This window comes from Fundulus heteroclitus, chromosome 14 (genome assembly GCF_011125445.2).
Source record: "Fundulus heteroclitus isolate FHET01 chromosome 14, MU-UCD_Fhet_4.1, whole genome shotgun sequence".
In the NCBI taxonomy this organism is placed as follows: Eukaryota; Metazoa; Chordata; class Actinopteri; order Cyprinodontiformes; family Fundulidae; genus Fundulus; species Fundulus heteroclitus.
This window is the reverse complement of record NC_046374.1, coordinates 35408289-35431684: the sequence shown is the minus strand read 5'-3', so window position 1 is coordinate 35431684 and position 23396 is coordinate 35408289. Positions and strand designations below refer to the sequence as shown.

General features: G+C 38.9%; 1 protein-coding gene across 1 annotated transcript in view; it reads left to right on the top strand.

Annotated features, from left to right (window-relative positions):
* The first annotated feature begins 2715 nt into the window (after positions 1-2715).
* Positions 2716-23396, top strand: part of LOC118565786 — a 144259-nt gene continuing 123578 nt past the window's right edge. The window contains exon 1 of the mRNA XM_036146784.1: positions 2716-2794. Within this exon, the coding sequence (XP_036002677.1) occupies positions 2770-2794 (25 nt within the window). The 5' untranslated portion in view covers positions 2716-2769. The remainder of the gene's footprint in view (positions 2795-23396) is intronic.

The following is a 23396-nucleotide window of genomic DNA, read 5'->3' as shown; positions in this document are numbered from 1 at the left end:
CTGAGCCTAATAAATGGAAACTTTCTGACCCAATCTTTCAGGAGGATTTGATTGAACCTGACTTTGTAAAACGCCTTTAGATGACATGTTTTGAATTGGCGCTATATAAATAAAACTGAAATATTTGATGTTCTCAAAAATAATTTTTGAATATCATCTTGTTTTGCTCTCATGAACTGAATGTGTCCATCAAGTGGGCGATGTGCATCTTTATGCAGTACTGGCACTTTAAATTTTTTACAACTCTGCGTAATGGGACTAAAATTAAAACAAACCACAACGGTTTCTTCTCTTTTTACTGCATTTCCACTGCTTATGTTGAGTACTGCCCCCCTCTCTGTTTTTGCAGAATACAGCACCTACATCCGTGTCAAGTATAAACGTCTACAGCGCTTCTCTGGGTTCATGCCCAGTCCGGACAGACCTGTTAGACAAGCCAACGCCCAACTATCATGTAGCCTGTATGCTTCCTCTAGCAGCTACTTTAGCATTGAAACCTCACTATGTTCCTTACGGGCGCTAAGGAGCTATAAGGAATCCCACAATCCTTTGTGTGACATGAAGAATGAGCACAGCTCACCTCATGGAAATCAATCCAAAATGTCCAGAGAGAAGAGAGTGCAGAGAAAATGTGGCATTTTCTATTTTGATTCAATTCAATGAAATTTTATGTATATAGCACCAATTCATGATACACGTCATCTCAAGGCACTTTCCAAAGTCAAATTCAATCAGATTATACAGAATGGATCAGATGCTATCTCATGGTGCTGTTGGTTGAAATATGACTTTGCTAGTGTTTAATGTCACTAAACACAACAGCTTGTGCTCAAAACACCTTTGGATAAACTGCAAGGAAATCAGTTGTGACGTCACTGAATAGTTTAGAGTGACTCAGAGTGACTTTTACTATTAAATTAATAAGGATGTTCCTTCTAAGACATTTTTGGTGTTACTTTATTGTTGTTGTTGTTTCAAAATGTTCTTATATTTTGTGTTTTACTTTTATTCTGTTCACCACTTTAAACGGCACTTGTTAAACAAGAACAAATGAATGCTGGATGTATTAGAAGCTATGCTTCATACTACAGCTCTCATTTTAGTGACTTTCTCTATCACATCTGCTGGTTCTCCCTGTCAAACCTTTGGCTGCCATAAAGTATTTCCACTTTAAATGTTGTCAGAGTGAAAGGTGAAGCCTTTCGGGGGTCTGCAGGTGTTTTCTTTTTCTGTTGCTGATGGTTTGCTGAGCCATAGGGTCTTTACCAGCTTATACAGTATCTGTCACTGGCTTTTTTATTTTGTCTTACTTATATCAGAAAACATTCTTCTGTAACGTTACACCATCTGCTGGAATCTGCTCTCCTAGCAAGCCGTCTAGACGATGACTAGACAACATCTAGTCGTCTAATTATCACTCCAGGTTTCCTCTACAGATTTTAGTTTTCTCTTAGCAAAATCCTAAAGGCTGCTTTAATCGGTTAAAATAAAAAGGAAGGTACACCCAGCCAGCATGAGTGAACGAGCAACACTTCAGATTCTTTACAGACATGAAGCTCTGCTGAGCTGTTCAAAATTATCAGACTAAGTTGATTAAATGTTCTGAATCTGCTTTGTTAGTCCATCACCGCATTATAGAAACAAGGAGAAACGGTTCCCAGCGTCACTGTCAGATCCTACCTTTACATCAGGCTTTAAACGGCTGAAGACTCCTTGTTGCTGCTTGACTGAGAGCCAAGTGTCATATGACAGAGCAGCTCTCTGCAGGAAGCAACAATCAAAACAATGACGTCACTCTGTTCTGATTGGCTGAAACCTGTTACGCAATGGAACAACTTTTCTTTGAGTTTTGATAACAGTTTTCATGAGAATGATGAGTCATGCATTTCTCTTTTGTTTGTTACATTCCCAAGTCTTTAATGAACTATCGACATTTATCGCAATACAATTACACAAACCAAAGAGCTTCTATGTTCCCAATGGTAAATATGTTGTTGTTATTTAGAATAATAAAAATAAATCAGATGAACATGATGTAATATTTTACTAGTTGTTTTTTAAAGGACTGAACTTAAATAGCGCTTTTAGGGAAAAGTAGAACCAATTGAATAAGCAAGAGATCATGTTGCAGTAGAAGGTGTGACAGAGACAGACTACATGTGTTAAATGTTCTGCCTAAGGTGTGTCTCTATTAAGGCACCATCATCATTGAGACCTGGGAGCAGCAGGCACTCTAATCAGGATTACATCTCACTTGACATTTTAATTGTTTGTTATCCTGTAATCAGTTTGGCTACAGGCTTTGTCTCCTTGTCCGTTTGAAAGACCACTGGCATTTGGCAAATATAAATAATTTTGTTCACTCTAATAGACATAAAATAGGGAAATGTTACTCAGATTTCATCTGACAGTGAGGAAACAAATTTGATGTAGTGAATGTAAACCTCAGGTTTCAAATGTATAGAAATGTTTCAAGTAGATAAATATCCTTTCTGCTTTATAGTAACATTTAAACTATAACCTTTTTCCACCCAAAATATTAAAACCGTATTCTAGAAAGTACTTCCACATTGAATGGGTTGTGTTTTTGTTTGGTACGTTTCTATGGGAGGGACTTTGTTACGTAAAAGGGGGTGGAGATGCGTCAGCACGTAAATAGCGTACGCCGTAGAATTTCCCTTCATTCATTGTTCAGGAAGCCAGAGCCGAGAGCGACACTCTGAGATTCTCTTCAGCTGTTCAGCGTTTTGGACTTTTACCTTCTGCTGGATGTTGGTCTGGACGCCTGTTGAAGGTCAGCGTTGCTGTTTTTTTGTTTGTTTTATTTTATTTACAGCAATACACAACTGTTGTGAATTCTGTCAAACTCCAGGGCAAAAGTTCCCTTTCATTTTTTATTATTATCCTATTTTTTAATGGGCTGGGGGAATACAGGGATTAAAAGAAAGTTCTATGGAGAAGTTTGTTCTAGGTTTGCTGTTGATTTGCGCTCCGCAGATTCAGCGCCGTTTTCATCCAGCCTGAGCCGATACAGGCTCAGGCTGCAGCTCTCTAAATGCTCCTACATATGGGTAGGGTGTTTTTTTTGTGTGTGTGTGTGTGTGTGTGTGTGTGTGTGTGTGTGTGTGTGTGTGTGTGTGTGTGTGTGTGTGTGTGTCCATAATAATATAAATCTAAATGGCCACGGTTACCGTGCCACGGTAACATGATCCACATAACCTGCCTCACTCTTCCCTTCTTCTCCTCTCGCAGCTCCGCGGCCGCTGTCTGACTGCCTGCCCCTTTAAATCGGCAGCACACGTGACTGTGCTCTGTGCTTTTTTTTTTTTTAAACTCCACTCTCATTGGTTGTACTGCCTTAAATCCCGCCTTCCCTCTTTCTGATTTCTAGCGCGTGTGTGCGTGCCTGTTTGCTTGGAGCGCAAGATTTAAATTTTGATTCATACTGGGATACTGCCGTTATCACAATTAATACATGACAACAAAACTAGTCCCAGTTAAGAAACTAAATGCTATCAGCACTAAAATAGGTGAAAGCTGCTGAGTGCAGTTCTGTAAAGAAAAGTAAGTAACCAACATTAGCATCTCAAAATAGCATCTAATTCTGAAGTATAATGCATTTATCAACAGAAACCTAATCTTTTATAAAAATAAATATTCTGTGCCAGGCACAGGAAAGATGGAAAAACAAAGACTGCAGGTTATTAAAAATTCAGATTCTTAGCCACAGCTGTCTGAAAAAGAAAAAGGTGAGGGTTTCCTTTTTTACCATATTTCGTTGCTTTCATTGATTGTAGACATAATTAGAATAAAGACAAATAAAACCGAAGAACACCATTTACATTGGTTTTAATGTACAAAGGTTTCCACACTGTCCATTAGTAAATTAGTACAAACCAGAGGCAGAGCTAGACATTCTCATCACCAGGGATTTAGTCCAAAACATATTACATCATTATGAGGGTAATTTGGTACACCAAAAAAGTAAAATTTATTTAATCTGTTGATGTGGTTGCAAAAATAATTTAATATAGGCCTTTACATATCTTAAAGTTTAATCTGCTGTTCTTTAATAGTCTTACTAGTATATCCCAATAGTATGTGACCTTGGGCACCGTTGGTTATATGCCGATAACCTCGTTTTACCAGATCAGATACGTTTGTAAGAATTGTCAGAGGCACTGTTGCCTGTTAAATACAATTTTATTAAAATTCTAAAGTTCTTGTGGGCAAGTCAGTTTCAGTCTAAAAAAAAGTTCCACCTTAAAAATAGTGGTCCATGCTGACCCTGGAATCCTTATAGCTAAGAATCAGTTAAAACCCAATTAAGCTAGACTGCTTGGGGAGGAATAATATAGAAAAAGACAAAATACAACTAAATACACCCAAGTGGCCCCCAACAAAAGCACACTCACACCACAAGCCCTGGTGAATACAACAAAAGAAAAACTCCCCTTCCTCTAGTCTCCTCAATCTAAATAAAACCAGCACAGGACCCAGGGACAGCATAGATCCTCAGGTGGGTTAAAAACAGGCCATGGAACTAAACAATAAAAATCCTTCTTTTACAAAAATAAAATAAAAAATAAAACTCTAAAACAGTAATTAAAACAATGTCTGAAACAGTAATTAAAACAATGACTGAAACAGTAGCATGTCTGCTATGGGGTAAAAGCGGTTCCATAATAAACTTGTACATAAAAGGATAGTTGTGTCCATATTAGTCAGAAGTTGTGCATAACAAACATTTGTAAACTCATAATAATTTAAATCGCATTCAAAAGATACAACATACAGTTTAAATAGTTACAACTTCAATAACTAATAAATACAAATTTCAAGTTTAAATTTGTGCTTTACTCTTTATGAACACAAACAGTAGCGGCTGCTTGAGAATACGGATTTTTTCTTTGAGAATACGAATTCACAACAGTGGTCTGACGTCACGGTTTCCAAGGCTGGTTAATGGAGCACAGAGTGCGAAGATAGGAGCCGCGCATGCGCTCTTCAGACTGACCGTCTCTGAATGCACCGCGGCTGCAGCTTCATTCCAGACAGCGCAGAGCTCACAGTGGTAAGTTAAACATTCCCTTTTCTGCTGCTGCTGTTCTTCAAAAGTACGTTTTCAGGTAGTTTGAAGCGAGAACATTATACTTTTAAGCTTCCCTACGTGGCCTGTTTACAGAGTTAGTGCGTAATTTAAAAAAAGAGTGATTTATTTGTTTTGTGTTTATCAGGCTGACGCGTGTTGCTTTATTAACTCAATAATTGCTGGAATAAATTGTAAATGTCTCCAAAGAATGACAGCAGCATATAAAATGGAGCTGGACCATAATTTAATAATATATATCAGTCGAAAGACGTGTGGCACAATAAGGGGAAAAAGGGTCGATAAAAGTTGGTTATAGAGACAGTTTTCCTTTCTTCCTCTTAGCCTATATTAGTCGATGCTGCAGTCACTGCTTCCTCTCGACCAATCGTAATCGCGGACCCAGGCACGCCGTCACAAAGCGCCGCCCTCTCAAACCACAACACAGAGCACGTGAATATGTCGCAGCAAGGAGCGGCGGAGGAAATTGTCCCATAACGGGGTTTTACTTGTTCGCCAGCCTGACTGAAATAAACCACAGTGACCTGTAAAATTTGCAAGGAACCGGTAAGAACAAAGTCTGGTAACGCAACCAACTTGTTTCATCACGTAAGCCGCTCACTACCGCAGCAGCGCGAGCCGTTTTAGCCCCGCGCTGCTGCGCGTCTTCTTCTTAGGAATCTTATGGAAGTTCTTCCAAAACAAAGCAGGTATAGCAGCTACTGGGCTCCGTTCTTTGTGATAAAATGACAAAGCGTCCTGGCGGCGTAAGGACATCACGCATGCAGTAACGTGCTTCATAGTGATGGACATGCTGCTGCTGTTTTCTGCAGCTGAAAAACCTGGCTTCAGACAATTACTCGCCACTCATGATCCGTTATATAAAGTTACGGGCTGCAAGTTTTTCTCTAACAGCGCCGGTCACTTTAGTTTATTCTTTGTCAGTATTTAATAACATCACCCAGGTCTCTTAAGTTAAGTCATTTTTCATAAAAAAAACCAAATCAGTTATAATTAAAAATGTTGGTTAAATAAGAATTAAATTGGGATTGAGTGTTTGTGTGTGATATATTAAAAGTAAGTCATTTAGCAATATTATAAGAGCCAGGTTATAAATCTTTTTGATAATTATCTATCGATCAATAAATATGCTTTTTTCTATATTGTCCAGCCCTAATATAAAATCTATAAATAAATTCTTTAAATGTTTTTCCTAAGTGAGTTTCCTCTGAGTGAGGATACGAAAAATTGAGAAGAGAAAGTGGGAAAGAAAACAATAATATATGAAAAAAAAAAAAAAAAAACAGATATTTATTTCAGACAAATGTTTTAACTTTGGAACAGAATGAAGGTGTAACATATTCAACAAATTAACAGTTACTAACGTGGTTTAAAACAAATAAATAACTTCTATTAACATCTTATACAAATAGACAACACCTACAAACATACAATTAAAAATAGTTGGAATGGAGATTAATTCACTGATTATTTTATGTATTTTCACAGGTGGTGAAAAAAATGAAGTGAAGCAGCATGTGGACATGACTAAAACTGATCTACATAAGGTCAGGTGTAATCATGTTCACTTAAACATGCAGCCAGCTGGAGCAGCTCCCTTTCTTCAGCCGCAGGATGGCCGTCCTCCTCTGGGTCGACCTCCTCATCTAGCTGGTCCCCTGCTGCTATACTAATACTGTGGAGGATGCAGCAGGCGGCGATTACTTTGTGGGCAAACGTCGGGCGGACCTCCAGCACCCTTAAAAAGATGAAACGCTTCAGATCACCAAAGGCGCGCTCAACGATGTTTATCAGCCTTGGCGTGGTGTCTGTTGTAGCGTGCCTCCACTAGACCTGTACCAAATAAAAAATTAACTTGTAATTTAGGTAATATGCTGATATGTCTTAATCTTCTATCCAATTAATATAATCTATGTATCAATTGTGTGTCATTGTTGGCTCTATTTAAGGACAAGAAGGTAAGAGATCTTACTGGCAAGCTGTTTCCCTATAGGATGCTCCACAGGCCAGCCAGGAGAGGGTCAGCAGCACCTCTATCTCCTGTGGCCATCCATGGACCTCCTGGATGGGCAGCAGCTGAAGGAGGAGGACGATGGTGGCCCTTCTTAGCCTGAAGGCTGGTTTCAGGTCCCCTTCATTAAAAAAATATTTGGAGGATTGGCACAGAAGTGTTTATCCTCACATATTTTGTTTCTGTTTCTTCCTGTAAATAAAAAATGCCAAATGTTACCATCATTGTTTTTTTCAATTCTCACCTTTTCACACCATAAAACTATATGAGGTTAACGTGCAGATTATTATAGTTCTCAAGAAAGAAAGGGTCAAATGTATAGTAGTAAATGTAACAAATGGCTTCCCTTCTCTGGTATTTCTACCATTTCACTGAAAGAATGAACTGAACTAACTGCACATAATTTATAGATTAATCGCTGTAAAGGTGGACAGACAGAAATAACTTTTCCTTAATGAGCAATGCTGTGAAGGTTAGACAAAGTAGCTTAACTCTACTCCCTTTACTGTTACTAATATATAAAAATTGTGTTTTCGTTTTAATTATTTACAGATAAATAGTCACAATTTCAACGTGATCACATGTTTAATACCATCCTCAATGTTGTTTTTTTAAAGATAAAAGTAGGAAATAGGCTGTCAGTCTTAAAAAACCTACCAGTTGGCACAGACGCTCAACGTCGGACTTTTTATTAAAATTACGCACTAACTCTGTAAACAGGCCACATAGGGAAGCTTAAAAGTATAATGTTCTCGCTTCAAACTACCTGAAAACGTACTTTTGAAGAACAGCAGCAGCAGAAAAGGGAGTGTTTAACTTACCACTGTGAGCTCTGCGCTGTCTGGAATGAAGCTGCAGCCGCGGTGCATTCAGAGACGGTCAGTCTGAAGAGCGCATGCGCGGCTCCTATCTTCGCACTCTGTGCTCCATTAACCAGCCTTGGAAACCGTGACGTCAGACCACTGTTGTGAATTCGTATTCTCAAAGAAAAAATCCGTATTCTCAAGCAGCCGCTGCTGTTTGTGTTCATAAAGAGTAAAGCACAAATTTAAACTTGAAATTTGTATTTATTAGTTATTGAAGTTGTAACTATTTAAACCGTATGTTGTATCTTTTGAATGTGATTTAAATTATTATGAGTTTACAAATGTTTGTTATGCACAACTTCTGACTGATATGGACACAACTATCCTTTTATGTACAAATCTATTTAGAAAGCTCTCTTACCCCATAGTCTGCCTGCACACTAAAAAAGTCATGTTAAAAACAGCACCTTAAACATCCAGATAACCTGCAACTGTCAATTTACCTCTAGTGTGGGGGGGAGGAACAGTCCACGGTTCTTTGTGCTTACCTACAAGTGGGTTGCCTTTACAGGAATCCTCCGCCTCGAATGTCCTTTCCTTCTTCTTCATGTTTTTTTCTGGCGGTTGGCACGCAACGAAACGGTGCATTACCGCCACCAACTGGTTTGGAGTGTGGGTCAGAATGACTTATTTATACTACCTAAAATAAATTAAACCAAACTACCAAAACAAAACAAACACCCAAAAAAAAAAAATGAATAAATAAAAATTAAATCCTATCAATTAAATTACTTAGTCTAAGATAATGAAACATAATCCCATAACACTCATCCCTTGAATTACTTCTAAGCATTTCTACAATGTCCTTTCCTCACCCATTTGCCCCCTTTTAACTGGAAAGACTGATTGCCTCTCGTTAACCCCCAGCTGCGCGTGATCCCAGCGTCCTCCATATATGGCAGGAGGGAGGGTACGCATCACTATGCTTCTGGGACAGAATGCCCTGGCTACAAGTATATTAATATGTTCTCATTTCAATGATGAAATGAGAACAACCAATAGACAACCACTCATGTAACAGATCAGTTTTAGTGTCACTATACTTACTTAAAGTACAGTATTGGGTCCTCCATGCTCCTTATGTATTAAGATTTACTGCACATTTAAACATTGAAATCTCACTATTGTTAGGGAAATAATTAGTTGTCTGAGAGGATGTAGGTAAGGAGAAGCTGTTATCTACACTTCAGATATATGATGTAAGAAATGTATTTGGAATGTTAAGATAAATTACATGAAATGGGCTAAAGAGCAACTACAACCCTGTAGTACATTTGTTGAAGTTTGAATTTAAAATTTTAAATGCTGTCAGTGACACTTCTACTTCCAGTGCAAAGTAAATACAATACATTTATTTGCAGTCCTTTGAATGTATAATTTTGATGTGTTTTATGATGCAGACAGAGTATCTTAAATAAAAAAAAAGAATAAGGGTGGGGTTTATCTCTGCACATTTCTAAATTTTCAAAAGAAAATACAGGACGAATCTAGACAACAGACATATTTTGAATATATATTTGATTTAATAAGCACGTATTTACCATCTGTCTCTGTTGCTGGTAAGTTCAAATGCAAACTTTTTCAAAGTGGGAAAAAATCCCAATTCAACATTCATCAGATCCAGTGATGCTGTAAAGATAAACAAACAGCATCTAGTGTGTGTCGTGCTTATAAAATTTGTATAAATGTAGAAAATAATGCTGTCTTCTCTCTTTAGACAGGCAAAACGCATCCTAATGCTCAAATCAAGCATCAAAAAATAGGAGCATGCATATTTCATAGGAACAATGAAGCTTTGGACCAATAGTGTCTCTACCAAAGTTCAAATCAAACCTACGCCCTTGATTCCATGTTACATTCTTTATAGTATGGGTTGGTACATTTCAGCCGGTTGTATAGCAAGGTATGTTTCTGTATCGTGTTTTAAATCCGTGCCCCATGTGCCCTCTTTTAACTTTGAGCACCTGCCCCTCCAACGGTCTCTGCACGGCCCTGGTCCTGTGTTCAAAAAGCGGAGTTAATGCATGTCCAGAGTGATATATGGGGTAAATTCCCGGTTACCTTGAGCCAATTATGACATCAAATTACTCCGTGAGACAACCTTGATACGTATTTATGAAGGTTGTTGGTCTAACCCTGCGTTTCTTCTTTTTAGTTGAGATCTGCAAAAGGAAGTGTTGAAAAAGGCGTAAGGTCCGTATTCAGTTGAACTCCACTTTAAAACCCTCTGAGCGGTGCTAAATAGTCACGTCCGACCCAAGTTGACAGGGTTTTAAAAGCCAGATTATACACTTTATGACAGCTAATTATGCTTTAGTTTGCAAATTTTCATTCGATCATTCTAAGCAATTTAAGCCGCGCCATACTGTCGTTATTCCTTTTTAAAATAAACTTAGTAACAAACGATCAGAGCCCCTGGAGTCACAGAATGTGATGGGTCACATAGAACAGCTGATTAATGTAATGTCAAACGTTACCGCTTTTCACCACACAGTCAATAATTTCATTAACTTCCTGCACTTTCGCTTTCGGTTCTGAACAATTTGTTTTCATACCAGCAGCGGCTCTTTGTTACGTTGGTGACGCAGAAAACCTTTCTGAGCAAACTGTTGGTCGCATTGTCAGGTTGTTGTTGCACCCAGAGGAGCCTGCAGGATTTTATTGGAGGGTACGCACAAAGGCACCTGACCCACGCAGGAGCAACTAACATGTAGCCAAACACCTTATGTGTTTGAATCACTGTGAATCATGCGCGGGACGCACAGCTTATATCACAGCTTTGATCCAGCAACATGTCTACGTGACCCACACAACTTGGTCCCTTATCTAAGTTGCTGTCAATATTGCTACAAAACTCTGTTTCCAGTCTCTGATTCCACTTCAGAGTGATAGCAGCACACATGGACGCAATGGCGTAGGTTTAATTGGAACTTTGGTGGGGACACTTTTGGTCCTACGCAATATGCATGCTCCTATCTTTTATGCTTGACTTGAGCGTCAGGGCGCGTTTCGTCTGTCTAAAGAGAAAAGCATAATTTCTTGCTACATTTATACAAAACTTATAAGCACTGCACACACTAGGTGCTGTTTGTCAATGTTTAAAGCATCACCGGCTCTGAATGTCGAGTTGGAACTTTTTTCCGTTTTGAAAAGGTTTGCATTTGAACTTGCCAGCAACAGAGACAGATGGTAAATACATACATTTGTTGTCTGTAAATTTATCCTGTATTTTCTTTTGAAAATATAGAAATGTACAGAGGTAAACCCCACCATTTTTTTTATCCAACTTAATCTCATTAAGGGACTGCATATAAAATGTATTGTATTTACATCTGCACTGGTATGGAGGACCAGCTCTACCATATTTAAAAATAAATACATAAATAAATACATTTTCAGTAAATAATGTAATAATAGCATACAATTAATTGCCACCAAAAATACATTAAACAAATAAATGTAGGTAGAAATTAAATTATACAGTGAGACATAAATGTATATATCTCTTTTAATTAGCTTATTCTTTTATTCGCCTTTGTAATAATTACCTTATTTATTGTGCATTATAATCTTCAACTTTATTTATTAATTAATTACTTATATTTTTTAAGTATTTATTTATGTGCATGTTATAATATTTTTGTCTGTTTTATTCTTCCTTTGTATTTTTTTACCCTATATATTTCTGTGATGCTATTTATTTCTGCCTGTCGTTTTTACATTTCTGCCTGTCCTTTTTACATTTCTGTATGCATTTCTGCCTCATTATGCAAATGAGGAGGGCTGTGTCTTAAGGGCTCACCTTCTTCCCATTGGTTGGTTAGCATTTTACTGCATCGGTCAATCTACATGGCTTTTCCCCGACATGAAGCATTGTTTAGTAAAGTCAAACTCAGCAGGCAGACGTTCAGTGTCCGACCTCTTAAGGAAAGCTGCTAATAGACTGAAAGAATTAGAACGCTGTACATTTAGGATCTGAATGTTTTTCGGTGGTTTCAGATTCAGCTTTCCAGATTAATAACTCATCGGTGGATGATTTATTCTACAAAACAGACACCTCTCCGCAACCACAGCAAGGCAGACAGTGAGGTGGATTATTATCAAATTCATCTCATGTCTGTCATAACACATTTAGTTGATTGGAAAATAATACATAATTTTTTTTGAAGAATTTGCCAAAGCCTAAATGCCAAAAATATTCATTAAAGTCCCTTTTGCTAGGTTTAGGATAAAAAAGAAATCCATTAAACATAACTGTTTGCACTATAACTCAAATAGGTTTGGATAATGGGCTTTCACTTTAATCTGATTTTATAATTTAGACAAGACCTACACTTCATCCTATTTTATTATTAGAATAAGTATAAAATGAGCAATTACTACACTATAGATCATTGTAGTGCCACCAAACTCATGTCACACATAGATAACCTCATCTGGATCATACTACAACTCTTACTTGGGAAAATGTGCTTACTCGTGACGTTATCACACGCACAGTTCTTTAGCATTTCTTTAACATTCAAAACTATTTATACACCACACCATCATATCTTATAGAAAACATTTTTAAAACAATATTTTAAATTTCTGAGAAGCCTTAAAAATATCAAAAAAATTACAGAACTGTGAGTATAAAACCAGTAACAGCGGGAATTTCTTTGTTGGGAGTTGTACTGGTCGTAGTTGTAGAGGCGACTAAATCTTTTAAAAAAATCAGCACTTTGTAGAAGCAAAATGAGCGATACGAGCAATATTGCTGTTGCTTCGGTCGTTGGTCAGCGTTACCAGCAGGCTGAAGAGGAGGTGATGCAGTTGAGGAGGCACATCTGAGCAAGGAGAAGATTGATGCGGCAGAGGAGGCTCAGAAGGCAGGCTTTGCTCACCCATCTATTGCCAACTGGTAGGCATTTTAAGATTGACAGCCTATTTCCTACTTTTATCTTTAAAAAAACATTGAGGATGGTATTAAAAACCTGATCAGGTTAAAATTGTGACTATTTTTCTATAAATAATTAAAATGAAGAACCAATTTTAACATTAGTAACACAATGACAGTAGAGTTAAGCTACTTTATGTGCAGTATGTGCAGTTAGTTCAGCCCATTTTTTTCAGTGAAATGGTAAAAATACCAGAGAAGGGAAGCCATTTGTTACATTTACTATACATTTTACCTTTTCTTTCTTTAGAACTGTAATAATCTGCATGTTAAGCATTTGTAGTTTTATGCTGTGAAAAGGGGAGAATTGAAAAAACAATTATGGTAACATTTGGCATTTTTTATTTACAGCAAGAAACAGAAACAAAATATGTGAGGATAAACACTTCTGTGCCGATCCTCCAAATATTTTTTAATGAAGGGGACCTGAAACCAGCCTTCAGGCTAAGAAGGGCCACCATCGTCCTCCTCCTTCAGCTGCTGCCCATCCAGAACGTCCATGGATGGCCACAGGAGATAGAGGTGCTGGTGACCCTCTACTGGCCAGCCTGTGGTGCATCCTATAGGGAAACAGCTTTCCAGTAAGATCTCTTACCTTCTTGTCCTTAAATAGAGCCAGCAATGACACACAATTGATAGATTATATCAATTGGACAGAAGATTAAGACATATCAGCATATTACCTAAATCACAAGTTAATTATATATTTGGTACAGGTCAAGGGGAGGCACGCTACAACAAACACCACGCCAAGGTGAAAAACATCATTGAGCATGCCTTTGGTGGTCTGAATTCACGGTGGCGTTCCATCTTCTTAACGGCGCTGGAGGTCCGCCTGACATTTGCCCCAAAAGTAATCGCCGCCTGCTGCATCCTCCACAATATTAGTATAGAGGCAGGGGACCAGCTAGACGTGGAGGACGAGGAGGTTGACCCAGAGGAGGATGACCATCTGCCGGGTGAAGACAGGGAGCTGCTCCAGCTGGCTGCATGTTTAAGTGAACATGATTACACCTGACCTAATGTAGATCAGTTGGAGTCATGTTCACATGCTGCTTCATTTCATTTTTTCACCACCTGTGAAAATACATTAAATAATCAGTAAATTAATTTGTCTATTTCTATAAGATGTTAATAAAAGTTATTTTTGTTTTATACCATGTTAGTAACTGCTAATAATTTGTTCAATATATTACACCTTCATTCTGTTTCAAAGATAAAACATTTGTATAAAATAAATGCTTGTTTTTTTCATATACTGTTATTACTATTGTTTTCTTTCCCTTTTTCTCCTCTCAATTATCCGTGTCCTGACTCAGAAGAAACTCACTTAGATAGGAAAAACATTTGTAGATTTTATTTATTTATACATTTTATATGCTGCTGTCGTCTTTCGGAGACATTTACAATTTATTCCAGCAAGTATTGAGTTAATACAGCAACACGCGTCAGTCAGATAAACACAAAACAAATAAATCAGAACCAGCGGTACTACGCACACTACTAGGCCGACAGAAGTGTACTACAGATGGACTAACATCAGCCCTGGCTGCGGTTTCCCTCGGAGGTCTGCGGGTCACTCTGCTCCGCTCAACGTCAGACCTTTTTTTTTTTTTTTTAATTACGCACTAACTCTGTAAACAGGACATACAGGAAAGCTTAAAAGTATAATGTTCTCGCCTCAAACGATCAGAAAACGTACTTTTGAAGAACAACAGCAGCAGAAGAGGGAATTTTTAACTTACCGCTGTGAGCTCTGTTTGCGCTGTCTCAAATCAAGCTGCAGCCGCGGTGCATTCTGGGAAAGCGGTCAGTCTGAAGAACGCACTAGTCTGCTCTGATACATGCTCGATAAAGAGGGCGGGCGAGAACAACATCCGGGCAGAGAGGTTGACCCCTTAAGACACAGCCCCTCCTCATTTGCATAATGAGGCAGAAATGCATACAGAAATGTAAAAAAGACAGACAGAAATAAATAGCACTGAAGAAATAAATAGGGTAAAAAAAATACAAAAGAAGAATAAAACAGACAATAATATCATAACATGCACATAATTAAATACTAAAAAATACGTAATTAATAAATAAAGTTGAAGATTATAAGGGACAATAAGTAAGGTAATTATTACATAGGCAAATAAATAAAGAAGCTAATTAAAAGAGATGTATACATTTATGTCTCTCTGTAAAATTTTATTTCTACCTACATTTATTTGTTTAATGTATTTTTGGTGGCAATTAATTGTATGCTTATTTATTTTATTGAGCATTTATTTTTAAATATGGTAGAGCTGGTCCTCCATACACTGGAACTAGAAATAAAATTGACACTGACAGCATTTTAAAATATTGACTTCAATATTTCAACAAATGTACAACATGGCTGTAGTTGCTCTGTGTAGCCCATTTCATGTAATTTATTTTATCATCCCAAACTCATATGTTACATCATACATCTAAAATGTAGATAAAAGCTTTTCCTTACCTACATCCTCTCAGACATCTAATTATTTATATAACAATGTTGAATCATCAATAATGACTAAATGTGCAATAAATCAAAATACACAAGAAGCATGGAGGACCCAATACTGTACCTCGAGTAAGATTGGTGACACCAAGACTGAATTGTAACCTGAGTAGTTGTCCATTTCATCATTGAAATGAGAACATATTAATATACTATTGGTATATACTAGTATGAGTAATAAAGAACAGCAGATTAAACTTTAAAAATATGTACATTGTTTAAATTAAATTTATTTTATGATGACATCAACAGATACAATAATTTCATATTTCTTAGTGGTTCCAAATCACCATTGTAATGATGAAATATTTTGTGGTGATGAGAATCTAGCTCATCCACTGGTTTGTATTTATTTACTAATTTACTTGGACAGTATGAAAATCTATGTACAATAAAACCAATATAAATAGTGTTCCTCTGTTTTTATTTGTCTTTATCCTAATTCTAGAAGTAGAAATATTCGAATAAATAGCACTATTATTATGTGGAACCCTAATCATACTATTATAACTAAGCAAAAGTCTAAACAAAAAAAAGCAGTTGTTTAGGCGGCATCTAGTCTTGTTATACTGAATATTCAATTAAATTTTAATTATATAGTGCCAATTCATGATACACATCATCTCAAGGCTCTTTACAAAGTCAAATTCAATCAGATCCTCCAGTTTGGTCAGAAAGTTTCCTCTCTAAGGAAACCCAGCAGGTTGCATCAAGTCTCTCCAAGCAGCATTCACTCCTCCTGAAAGAGCGTAGAGCCACAGTGGACAGTCGTCTGCATTGTTGATGGCTTTGCAGTAATCCCTCTTTATAATGTAAAATAAATTACACCTGCTATTTATACCTGAACTGCCTGAAAGGGTCGACAAAAAATGAAAGCAATAATAGCAACGACATGTTGGCAAAAGTGAAACCCTCACCTTTTCTTTTCAGACGGCTGTGGCTAAGAATTAGAATTTTTGGTGAAAATATGTCTGTTGGGTTCATATTTTAGATTATAAGCAGTGATTGACAAGTAAAAAAAAAAGTAAAAATATAAATCTTCTAGAACAGCACTCACACTTTGTGTTTGGGACTAAATAACTGCAGAAACATTCAAATGTGCATTTAATTTTCTTTTAACAAGAATATGTTAATGCTCTCGAAGGCCCACTAGAGAGAGAAAAGACTACACCTTTTCTGAAGGTGTAGAAGCTGAAGAGATCACCAAGACTGCTGGGAAGATTTTTAGGAGCCATAAATGTTTACAGTTTAAACTGATTATGAAAAATGTTTGCTGGAATTTGATGAGAAACTGAACTTGAACGTTCATACATGTTGAACATGAAAACTATTGAAAGAAATGTTCAAATGACAAATATTAAATTATTATTTCTTACGGTTTTATCTAGACCATTTTAACTTACATCTATCTGTCAGTTTGGCTTTTTGACTGGTAAAAACAGGAATAACTGTTGGGAATTGTCAGGATGTGCAGAAAAATTGCTGCTGATGCTGGAGCTGATGTGTTGCTGACTCTCCTCCTCTGTCTCCTCTCACAGGGAGAAGATGATCTGCAGGATCCTGCTGCTCATCATCCCCAACTCATGTCTCTGTGGTCAGTTTCCATCTTCTCTTTGTTCAGTCTAAATCCATCAATAATCAGTGAAAAGTCTGTCAGTGAAGGGAACACTTCAATCCTCCAGCTGTTCAAGCAGTTTGACTTGAAGAGCATCAAGCAGAGCTCTGACAGCACAGAGAGCATCATGGGACAGAAAGCTCTAGAGATGTAGTTTAAAGACTCCCATGTTCCAGTTCTCAGTGTGTCTGCTCCTCTCTTTCCCTCTCTGTCTCCTCAGCAGCAACATTTGTAGTGAATGTGACACAGAGCTCCTATCAGGCAGAGGAGAACCACACCATCATTCTGGAGTGGACCTTCACCACCACACCTGATCGACCCTGGAGATTTCTTTTCATCCTCTGCAGCTTGTTAACTCCTAGGAAAGAATCAGTCCTGTATCAGGTCCATGATGGTGTTGAGGTGTCAGAGTCTCAGGATGAACAGTTTTCAGGACGAGTCCAGAGTGACAAAGACGTCCTCAGAGAAGGACGAATCAGACTCCATGTGTCCAGACTGAGGACTGAAGACTCTGGACGCTATGTGTGTTATGTGACGACTGATTGTGGTTCTGGCTCTGCAGGAACCATCATCACAGTCACTGGTGAGTTCACTCAGTAGGTCATGTTATCATTTTATGATGATAAATTAATGTTATCTACACCACAGACATGGCGCCATCTAGTGACAGTATCACAGAACTATCATAATGCTGGTTTGCTTAATTAATAAAACAGTATTAAATAAGGCGGGACCAAGCCTGACCCTCTGCAATGCCTCAGAGTAAAGCAGCAGCTCGCCGTGATTGAAGACCAATGTTATTAATTAAATAAACTGATATACAGCAACTTTAAGAGCCTCATATCAGAGGCTCACATCTGAGCCTCATCAGGTTTAGCGTCTGCTTCAGTGAACACCAACGTTCATAATACTGTATTCCCAGAGACATTCCGGCTTTTTCTTTGTTTCACCTAAAGATGCTGATAGCCGTTAGCTGCTTCCTTGTTTTAACTCCTGCGGCGCAGTACATACGTCCGTTAAAATGAAATAAACACATAAGGCTTTATTTACTAACATATTGAGCAAAAACAAAGCATAAAACACCAAAACAACAACTAATACTGCAGTAGGACGTGATAATCGTTCATTAAAACTTTGTATGCAACTAGAGTGAGTTGCTGATTTATACATTTTTAAAAAGTCAAATAATGTGACTACGCACCTTTAAAATGTGTTTAGACATCTAAAAGTTCTGGTCAAATAGCCTGATTGTTCTAAATTACTGCGTTGGCTCAAACTTTACCTGGTAACAGCAAAAAATATATGTTGGTTACCTTGGCAACGAGTCACAACGAGACATGTTAAATAGTTCCCTCAGTCACTTCTTGTGAAAAACTTAAGATTTTAACAGTGAAAAAACATCAAAGTATTAATTGATTTAATCTTTCTTTCATAAGTGACCATGGTATAAGTGGAATAATGTCCTTTCCAAATAAAAAAAACTCTTGTAGTGAACGTCAGTGTAACCCTTCATTCTCCATGCTCATGGCTCACTCTCCTTTAGACATTCAACATTTTGGACTTTTACCTCCTGCTTATGGTCTTGATTAACCTGACTCCGCCAGATAGATTTGCTCCGCATATCCATCTGGAAACCTTCCGTTGAAGTAATTTTGGGAAGGGGCGAAAATACTGGTTAGCTGATTGGCCTATGTTGGTGATAGACGGGCCAAATAAACCAATCAGATTCGTCGTCGCTCTGTTACGAGCGACGACGAAAACACAACCACAAGCCAAGCTACTCTTGCTGCTGCAGGTAAAGGCTCGTTAGCTCAGCAAAGAAATACTCTGTAATGGGGTACCGCGCACGTGACGTCACCGTCTCAAGAGCAACGCCCCTTTTGCCGCTTAGGTAGGGCATACAGGAGAGAAAGCACGGATAACCCAGCTATTACACGCGCAACAGAACCAGCGATATGACCGACTTTGCAGCCGTTAAACTTTCCCAAGACGATGTCCCAGGCACACGGTTTACTGGTCGCACTGTGGAAGAACACACCAACCTTCAGCTCAAACGATGGCTTGAGGTTCGAGGGCTTAAAAAAACGGAAAACGGGCCGAGTTGATGAACGGTAAGCTTTGGTTTTTTTTCCTGCGCGCGATCATGGCAGCGTCGGCCGTTTTTTTTTTATTTGTTGTTTGCAATCACCGTCCAGGGATCGGTATATGTTTAATGTTTGTCTTATTTGAAATATTTTTGAGTAAGCTATCCTGGTAGCAGGGTATCATGTTAGCGCCTGCTACCATGATAGCCTATATGCTATCATGGTAGCAGGCGCTACTTTATTAACATGTCGGCCACCAAAATACTCTTACCTTGACTTGATGTCGCTGGAATTGGGTCAGGATGTTCTTCGGTTGTGCCCTTTCCTCCGACAAAATGCTTGCTACATATGTACTTGAATTTGGTAACTTTTTCCGGGTTGAACTGTTGTGTAGGCCGACCGCCCCGGTGTACCAAGCGCACACATTTCTCCTTGGCAGTCTTGAAGAAAACATCCTTCATATGCGGCCGATCAGCGTAACTCGAGTCGCTGTTGCACGTTCCATAGCAACAATGTTTAAAAACCATGGTTTTAGATTTGGAAAAAGCAGTCGTTTACCGAGTAAAACCAAGGGTAACGCACGTCTCTTTTACAGCGAAACAGCGGCGGACTATGCAAGCTTGCCCTACTGCGTACCACGTGATGTGACGTCATCGTGACGTTGTGTTTCTAAAAATAGCTCGCGCGCGGTACCCCATTCTGATAAAACTCGCTCAATAGCCGCGCTAACGCTAGTTTCATCGGCTGAAGCCGCCATGTTCTTTAGACTGAACTCTCGCTCCTCGTTGCGTCACACCTCAACCCGCCTCAAAGCCAACGCTGATTGGACGTTCGTTTGGTGAACGGCTCCAAATTTTCTTTAACGGAGGGTAGCCAGACTGATCTGCGAGTGAAACCTTGAAAGCTCGCGAGATCAGGATGGTCTCACGAGGCTAGGTCTTGATCTCCATTTAAGGTAAACGCTGCTGCTCTTCTGTTTAGCTAATGTTAAACTGTTACTAAGCAACCAGCAAAACAGCTTCATCCAGACCTTGGATGTCTGATAAAAACCATCAGAATCTTCTCTGTAGACTCTCATCAATCCTGTTGCTGTTTTAGACCCAAAGTCAGCCAAGATGATGACAACAGAACCGGTTCTTCACAGGAACCTCATCATTCCAGCCCCCGGTGAGCCAGGGGGTCAAAACAGATGTTTCAGCTTCTGATTATAACCTAAATTTAACTTTTTACTTTATATTATGATCTCTTTTTATTCCAGGACGCCGGTCCAGGCTGCCTCTGTGTTTTGCTGTTATTTCTTTCTTCATTTCTCTGAGTTTAATTTTCATCTTCAAACTTAAGACATACAAGAAGTGAGTCAGAAATCATTCAAACATGGCGGTGCTTCTTCCTACATCAGAACATTTATTAAATGATAAATCTGCTTGTTTTTACAGATTTAAAGAGAAACTCCTGAGACAAGCCTCCACCTTGGAGTCGGGATGCCTTGCTCAAGGGCAGATCAGTGTTCATGTAGATGGGAGCTCCACGAGTTCTTCTCTCCTGCAGCTTTCTGAGGGCTCGGATTCAAACCAGCAACTGCAGCATCAAGGAAAGCCTGGAGAAGAGCCGAGCCTTCAGTCAGAGGACCATGGATGAGATCAGGTGAGTCTGACTGGTCAGCTGGAGCGGTCGTAGGATGATGTAGTCTGATGGTTCAGTTCTGAGGGTTTGAAGCCAAACTGCTTTGATCATTTTATTTTCATTCTTTTTGCTCCTCAGCTTTTATATTTAAAGTAAATTAGACATTTATCTTTAAGTTGTTCTCCTATGTGGGTCCAGAAAGACTCATGATTTCTCTGCACCTTTATTTCTTTCATCAGTGCTGCAATCGGTCTCCTCTGCAAATGTTGGAGGACTTTAACCTAAAGGAGCAGAAGACCTGCTGCTTGTTTGACTCTGGACTCTGTTGTTGTTCTACTGGAGCGCCCCCTTCTGGTCGCTGCCAGACTCTACAGGTCTACATCAACCTTCAGACCAACACACAATCAGAGGTTGTGGATTTATCTGCAGGAAGTAGACGGGCTAACTGCAACATTTATACATTTCTTACCTTAGAAGAAATGAAGTTTCTCAACCAAAGACCTGAGCAAATACTTTTTTTAGATGTATAAATGTCGAAGGAAAATCTGTATTATACCAGTTAACAGGTTTCGGTAGTAATTTCCCTCTGCAGTCTCTGACACATTAATACATACTATACAAGCAGGAGTACGAATGATGGACAATGAAACTATACACCACCTCATAAAAGTTTACCTGAAAAAATACATACAAACGGGCATCTGGTTAGGATGCCTCCTGGACGCCTCCCTGGTGGCCCAAGTGCCTGGGGAGAGGGACGTCTGGACCTCCCTACTGAAGCTGCTACCCCCACGACCCGACCCCGGATAAGAGGAAGATGATGGATGGATGGATGGATATATACAAATGCTAAACATAATATAATAATTTTATTTATCTACTTTTCTATGAATCTTTTTATATGGAACTACATATTTATATAATAAAGTGATAATAATTAATCCTCATATTCCTAAAACTCATTGAGTAACATACTCAGATCAGAAGATGTGCCTAAAGTAAAAAATGTGACATTTGGCTGATGAAGGGAATTAAGCCAAAAGATCAAATCAATGCAGAGATACCTACTTGTTTAAAATGCTGTTTTGACACCATGCTAAATGATAATTGATGTTAGCTTATTCATAATTCTGTTGGAAGTTTGTCAGTTTCTGTTACTATTAGTTTTAAAAGAGAAAGCTGATTGTTCTTGCGCTTTTCTCAGTAATAATCAGGCCAGCAGATGCTTTGTTCTGAGACAGCACTGTCTTTGTCTGATAATTCAGCGCTCCTGCTAATTTAGCGTTCCAGCTAATGTATCTCTCCTGCTAAGTTATTGTTCCAGCTAATGTAGCGCTCCTGCTAAGTTAGCGTTCCAGCTAATGTAGCGCTCCTGCTAAGTTATCGTTCCAGCTAATGTAGCGCTCCTGCTAATTTAGCGTTCCAGCTAAAGTAGCGCTCCAGCTAAGTTAGCGTTCCAGCTAATGTAGCGCTCCTGTTAAGTTAGCGTTCCAGCTAATGTAGCGCTCCTGTTAAGTTAGCATTCCAGCTAATGTAGCGCTCCTGTTAAGTTAGCGTTCCAGCTAATGTAGCGCTCCTGCTAAGTTATCGTTCCAGCTAATGTAGCGCTCCTGCTAAGTTAGCGTTCCAGCTAATGTAGCGCTCCTGCTAAGTTAGCGTTCCAGCTAATGTAGTGCTCCTGCATCAGAAAAACATTGTAACACTGTTACTGTGAAATATTTACCTTTCCTGTTTTCTTTGCAGTTACTCTCCAAGTCTTCTGTTCCACAGCAGTTCAATAATAAAATTGTTTATTTTTATATTTTATTAATAACACCAAATATTTTACATTTGTAGGATGTATTATATAACACAACAAAACTGCTCTGTTTTTATTGTCATGGTGCGTTATAATTTGGTTGGGTAGAGTTACATGTGATTCTGTAAATGCAGCTATAATAGTGCTTATTGTTTTGTTACTTTCGGCACATTTCAATGCCGCAAGGGGAGACCCCTTTATCGGCGACTCCGAGCGTCCCATGGTCTACACGAGGAACAAGCTTCTCAGACTACGTGACTCCACACGCTGCGGCCCTGCTCATCACCATGCTGAGAAACTTCCCCGCTGAAATACGGAGGAGACTAAGAGGCTGCCGGGGCAGAAGGACAAAGCGGAAGAAAGGTTATTTACCATCGGTCGTCATGGGAAACGTAAGATCTCTCCGCAACAAGACTGAAGACCTCGCAGCACTAACCCGTTTCCAAAGGAAGTACAGGGACGCTAGTATCATGTGCTTTACGGAGATGTGGTTAGATGGATCTGTGCCGGACTCGGTGGTCTCACAGGACGGCTTTAAACTCATCCGCACGGACAGAACTTTGGCGGAGAGCGGAAAAAAGAGAGGAGGAAGGCTTGCGGTGTCTGTGAATGAGAGATGGTGTAATGTTCATGTGAAGCAGCAGATATGCTGCCCAGATGTTGAAATTCTTGTAGTGAGTTTAAGACCTTATTACTTGCCGCGAGAGTTCGACCTCGTGATCGTGCTCTGTGTTTAAATACCTCCCTTCGCGGACGCCACCGCTGCGTGTGAGCAGATCCACGGCGCTGTAAACAATCTGCAAACACAGCACCCCCGCGC